The sequence below is a fragment of the Pezoporus wallicus genome, unplaced genomic scaffold (genome assembly GCF_028554395.1).
Source record: "Pezoporus wallicus isolate ANWC-B61680 ecotype Strahan unplaced genomic scaffold, APGP_CSIRO_Pwel_v1 scaffold_3294, whole genome shotgun sequence".
In the NCBI taxonomy this organism is placed as follows: Eukaryota; Metazoa; Chordata; class Aves; order Psittaciformes; family Psittacidae; genus Pezoporus; species Pezoporus wallicus.
The window spans coordinates 14847851-14853850 of record NW_026635478.1 but is presented as its reverse complement, the minus strand read 5'-3'; the positions used below and the strand labels follow the sequence as shown (position 1 = coordinate 14853850).

At 42.0% G+C, this 6000-nt stretch overlaps 1 protein-coding gene across 5 annotated transcripts in view; it reads right to left on the bottom strand.

The window, feature by feature from the left end:
* Nucleotides 1–318: 318 nt before the first annotated feature.
* The window catches only part of LOC130609849 (alpha-2-macroglobulin-like protein 1), a 31148-nt gene continuing 25466 nt past the window's right edge, over nucleotides 319–6000 (bottom strand). For all 5 annotated transcript variants that reach the window (XM_057429238.1, XM_057429228.1, XM_057429220.1 and 2 more), the window contains 7 exons: nucleotides 5542–5757; nucleotides 4196–4317; nucleotides 3271–3361; nucleotides 2506–2574; nucleotides 2165–2267; nucleotides 950–991; nucleotides 319–528 (listed from right to left, as the gene is read on the bottom strand). In XM_057429238.1, the coding sequence (XP_057285221.1) occupies nucleotides 494–528; nucleotides 950–991; nucleotides 2165–2267; nucleotides 2506–2574; nucleotides 3271–3361; nucleotides 4196–4317; nucleotides 5542–5757 (678 nt within the window). In that variant the 3' untranslated portion in view covers nucleotides 319–493. The remainder of the gene's footprint in view (nucleotides 529–949; nucleotides 992–2164; nucleotides 2268–2505; nucleotides 2575–3270; nucleotides 3362–4195; nucleotides 4318–5541; nucleotides 5758–6000) is intronic.

The window sequence follows — 6000 nt, the reverse complement described above, 5'->3', positions numbered from 1 at the left end:
CCATCACTGAAGAATAAAGCCACTATGACGACCAAAAGCAAAGTATGCAAAAGAAACCACACAACACACTGTGAATGTGGAAGGGTTATTTCAGTCATATGGCCTCCCTTCAAAAGGCACTGTTATACAGTTCTTTTCTGCCTGTTCCTACTCTTCAGTTATGATATAAAGATGATTCAAAAGGCCATGTAGTGAACTAGATGAGGGTTAGAAATGTCTTTTTTTGCTTAGAGTTTGGTTGTAGACAAACTGTTCTGTTATGACCTAAGTAATGTTTCTCTTTTTTTCAGGCACTAAAATCTTCATCAAGTCACTGCCTTATCTCCATATTCCACATACTTTATTTCACTTGATCCCAAATTACTGTGTATGAAGCCAGGTTTCACATGGAAATTTAGCATCAAAGGAAACAGGGTGCATCCAACACAGCAGAGAGCCAAGTCAATGAAGTTTTCCTTGTGGAAGCAGAGAACTCAGATTATTGGTTGCAGAGTCAGGACATTCTAGTAGGAACCTTCTTTGAGATATCTATGGGAAGAAAGAGCAAGAAAAGACAAAGTGCCTGGTGAACTTTTAGGAAGCTGTCTAAGAGCTAAGAAAACTTAGAGGATGTCATCTTTCTGTCATTGAAATAGGCACTTCCAGTTGCATTCATATTTGAGATACTGTAAGAACTGCACATGTGAAGAGTGTATGGAAATAGAATAAAAATAGATCTTTTTAACCTTCCATGGTATGGTAAGGCCTTGGTCTGCATTGAGATTATACCTGGGCTAGAAGCTATGCCCACAACTAGTACAGTAGATTCCAATTCAACCTGCAGACCAAGAAGGCTCTACTGGACCTGATGGAATTAAATACAGAGCAGAGGTGGGGTGCTTTGCTTGCTCACCACCAGTCCTCTACTTTGTGTCAGCTGTTTCCACCTTGGAATCTTGTTAAGACTAACCTGAACTGCAAGGGAAAACATACTCTCTTGCTGTGTGGTCATCTGTAGAAACAAAAGAGAAAGAGCAATGAGGTACAGAACTGCATTGTAGGGTAGTGCCAGGCTTTTTACTCTTTAACACAACCATCCCACTACCTTAATTTTTTTTTTACCCTTCACACTGTGAATGCAAAACAGAAAAATATCTACATTGGGTCAGACCAATGCTCTGTCTTTCCAGCATACCTCCCATACAGCTGTAAAAGACCCCTGTATGCATTGTGATGCCTTCTAATACAAAGACATTTTTGTAAGCAGAGACCCTTTCATTAGTGTGTCCCAATAGCCTTGCTTTTTTATGGCTAATTAGTATTCTTATGTGAGATATCAATTTTTAAAATGTATGTACTAAACACAAAAATTCTTGTACAGGATGGAATAGTAAAGAGAGCGGGTGACAATATTTATCTCTGTAAATGCCGGACTAAGAAGTCTAGTTGTCTTCTTGATATGGTGTGGAAAGGGGAACAAGAATAGAATTCACTATACAGCATGTAGGCCTTTGGTACTGCTTTCTGAAACTTCAGTGATAGTTCTTCTATTTTGTTCTCAAATGATTTAAATAAATAAATAAATAAATAAATAAATAATTCTTCATGTTCCATCTGCTGTTTTGGCTCATACTGAGAGACTCAAAATAACTCCAAGATCTCTCTTCTTTGCACTGGTAGTTCATTTAGAGCTTTAAAGGGTAAGAAATTATTTTCCTATTACCCTCTCAGTACACAATGGATAGTAGGATTTTCACGCATGAAAAGCACAGAACTAAATTCTGCCTTCTGGTGGATCAGGGTAGCAGCATGTAACACTGATTTTAAATAAATTTCTAAGTATTTTCAAGAGTGCCAAGGAGCTAGAGGAAACATCCTAAATTGACAGAGAAGCTTTCTTTCCACAGAGACACAGCTTGAAGCTAGAGGAAGTGAAAAAACACAGTCATTTTGTACACATACACAGCACAACGTAATCATAGTGCCAGGCAGTCTCATCTCAAGAACAGAAAAGCAATTGATTCTGTTTCTTGAATGTCAGAGTTTAATACAGAGTAAACCCAAGTTTGGAGTTGCAGGAAAAAGTGTACCAGAATAAGGGAGATGGGGAATAAGGGACATAGACAGAACTGTGTCTGAATGGGGGTATAATAGTTATTCTTTGCTTATGTCACTGAAATCTCACCTGGCTTATAGTAGTCGTAGACATACACTGTCGCCGCTTTCAGGTTCTGAACTTCAACATCTTGTTCCACTGAGATGTTAAACTTCAGAGGAGTCTTACCCAGCTGGAGAGAAGAATTGGAATTAGCAGAAATCCACTGGCCATCTCAAAGTCATCTATATACCAACTTTATTCCCTCTGCATCAGAGATTTGTTTTTCTGTCTTGGTTCTTCCTTTTCTGCCAAAATTTTAACATCCTTGACCAGCCTACAGATTTGCATTTCTCATCTCTGAGAGTCCTGTACAAAGTACTGCAGTTGCTATTACTTAAATAGGCAGTTCCCTGTGGTCTTTCTCTTACCTCTTCCAAGTAGATTGTGACTTTGTCTGGTTTTACCTCTGTCTTTTTTGCCAGAGGTATCTTCTCCAGCTGCATAGGAAGACAAGAGATGAGCTTGGTTAGCACCTGGTCATTGGCCTTCCCTGTTCTCTCACACGAAGTTTAGTGTTTGTCAGTGAACCACTGCTGACCAAAGCATTCAGCCGAGTCAGGGGAAGACCTGCATAACCCAGCTATAATGGTACTAAGGTTGCTGGGAGTGCACAAAGTCTCAGGAAGATTTTTTTCACATATGCGACAACTGTCTTTGAGCCATGTTCCTACTTTCAGCACTTGCAGCGAAGGGAGGATAGGTAATAGGAGGATATGATATATCTTCCCTGTTATCTCCTGGAACACTGGAGCATGTAATTGAACAACTCTACAGGATTCAACACCACTTTATCGAGTATCCCTACAAATGGTACTGGCAATGGCAAAGGGTCTCAGTGCACCCCCAGACAATTCTAACTAGGTGCTTTCCAGATCCTCTCTCACCTCTCACTGCATAGGTGATGCTCACTACTGAACATGGAAAGCTGCATTATCAGTTCCACAAGTGGAAAATTGCCTTGTGAAATAGCCCACTGTATCTGCACTTTCTTAGTGCAGATTTTAATTAATTTGTAGCAAGATAAGTAGATACTATTCTCCAGCAGTTCTTAAATGTTTGGATATTTCTGGCTCAGCTACATCAGAAAGCCACATTTTCATATCTTCAGGGAAGGCCAGAGGCAAAAGTCTTACCGCTTTCACAGAGCTCTTCACAGGAATGAACCCTGACAGCATCTCCACCACCACCAGGGCCATGTTACTGGTCTCACGGTCCCCTACATAACTGAAAAACCAGGAGAGAAGCACATTAGATGTGGAAGGCATCACAGCATGTCTAGGAGATACTAATGAACATTTCCAACCTCTGGCCTGCTCTACGGTGATGTGAAAGCTCAGCAGAATGTCTAATTGATAAGAGAAAAGGACAAAAATTTGTCTCCATCTATTTGCTAGTTATTAAAACAGATTGTGCAGTGAATGTGTTATGATTAATGTGTTATGGCTTCATGCCCTCTGCAACGTGGAGATGTTACTTTCAAGACAGTAGGGTATGGAGAATATGGACCAAGATGCTCATCCTAAACAGATGTGTGATGTGATGGCTTGACTTCACAAACGAATATTTGGGAAGTGCTTTACCCACGCTTACTACAAGTGCTCTGATGACTAGAAAGGCCAATGTTGGTTAGGCAAATCCAGTTGCTTTTTGCAGGATTAGACAGATGCAGGCAAGTGAAATAAGGATGGGGACTGGAATTGTTGCTATCTGGTTCCAGCAGAGGTTCACACTACAGGAGAATGCACCTCAGGGCTGGTTCAACCCAGGCTGCCAAGTGTCCCTCAGGGAGGGAACTCTGGCTCTTGGGAACAATGCCATCTCAGCTGCTAATGCTCTTGGACTGTTGATGTGCTCTATGCTGACTGAAATAGTTGTTGTGGCATTGAAAATGCATTCCCATGCTTCTCCAGGCCTCAGTTCATGATCTGTTTGGGATCTATGGAGAAGAAGAGAGTCTTCCCCTGTGTCTTTGTCTCCAGAGACAGGAGGTTTTTGGTGGGTGGGGGTTGATCATATTACTGGGCTCCACTGAAGAAAGACCTTCAAGGAATCTCATACCTGACAGACACATGGATGTCAAGCTGTTCCCTGACACCATCATATTCTCTTGGTACTGTTTCCACATCTAGAATGAAGACTTCTTCTTTTTCTGGTGGTGGGACGTTATAGTACAACGTGGTCTGGTGGGGAAGAAAATATCTCTGTGAAGTGCCCTGGAGCTTCCCTGTGTGAGCTAAAGGACTACCTGTGCCTCCAGCTTTTAAGGAATTGGTAACCAGTGGCTAACACAGTTGGCCCCAGCTGTGCTTTCTGTTCAGATGTGCTGTTTAGCACACAGCATCAGGTACATCTGCCAAATCTAACCTTCAGCATGGAGGCTTAGCTATCTGTGATCCAAGACCAACACCAAGCGCAAAAATGTCTCATTCTTACTGAAAAAAAAAAATCATTAAGATGTGAGAAAGTACATTAGTTAAAACATTGCCGCAAGGAGAAAGAAATATGACTGTTAACTGTTGACATGAGAATAGTTATCAGTTCCAGGTATCAAGAGGAAAAATACTAACAAAACAAGTATAAAACCTGAAAGAAAGGAAGAGTAAAGAATCAGAAGACAATTCAGCAAGAGGGTTGATCACACTCCAAAGAACAGCATAGGCCAATCTTCCTCCATCTGCCTGGTGCCTGCCTGGTCAGCAGTATTCATCAGATGTCTTATTTAGTCAAGTCTAGCCAAGCAGTACTAGTCCTAGTTACTGCCTACGTGCATTAACAGTAAATTATTGTTATGTCCTCTTGTCTATACACTGCTGGTAGATTCTCTGAACAGAAGAGATGGCTGAACAGAAGTGACACAGTGAGGGAAGTTTTCATAGGGAGTGACTTGAGTTCTTTGCTGCTTGAGTGGCTCATAAGCAGACTACTATCAAAGCCGCCAGAAAAATAAGATGGACCAGTTGTGTTGTTGTACTGAGATAAGAAGACCTCGGTCCTACATCTCTCCTTATCTCTGTGTGTGATAACAATCCAAAGAATATTGAATCAGAAGATACACAGTGCTCAGCTCCTGAAGCAATGACATCAGCAACATATGTTCAATATAGAAGCAGGTACTGTTCTGCATCTCATCACTCCTTACTTCAGATCTACTGGTCTCTTTACAATGATATGGCTCTATAGCATGGGGCAGCAAAACTGAGACATTTCTGAGATGAAGGTACCATAGATGGTTACAATAAAACCATGTCAACAGAGTATACCTGAGCTCCTTCAAGCTCAACATGATTCTGCCTAGAAAACCAAATCCTACTCAGAATCTGAGGCTATAGTGTCTCCTTAGAGCCAAACCTCACTTGAATAGTCAGTGGCAAAACCTGACAGTTCTTTTCCTTGTATATACGCACCTGTACATAAACACAGCCGCTGCCAGTTGCTTGTACTGTGTAAATCCCTGGGACTGCAAGGAGGGAAGTCTGATGCAGGACCAACTTGTTGTTCCTGTGCACATGGAACTCCAATGGAGAAGTCTCCTTGCCTTTCACTGTCACCTTTACCTCTTTGATCTCCTGAGGAATCAGGGCTGCATACTGAGCGAGGGCCTGCAGGCTAACAACTGTGTCCTGAAGGTAGAGAGAGAGTCACTTTGCTGTGGAACCCTGCAGTACAAGATGCAGTACACTAGCTCAGGCACTGAGGGGAGAACAGCACTCCTTATGGCCCCGATTCACACTCTGACACAGGTGGGGTCTATGCCACTAAGTGCATAGGTAGGGTCTATGCCACAGGCAGCTGGCTTACTTTGTTACCTGGAAAGGGTGGCTTCTGAGCCCTGGGGTTAGCAGTCCCAGGCTCTGGGTAATATT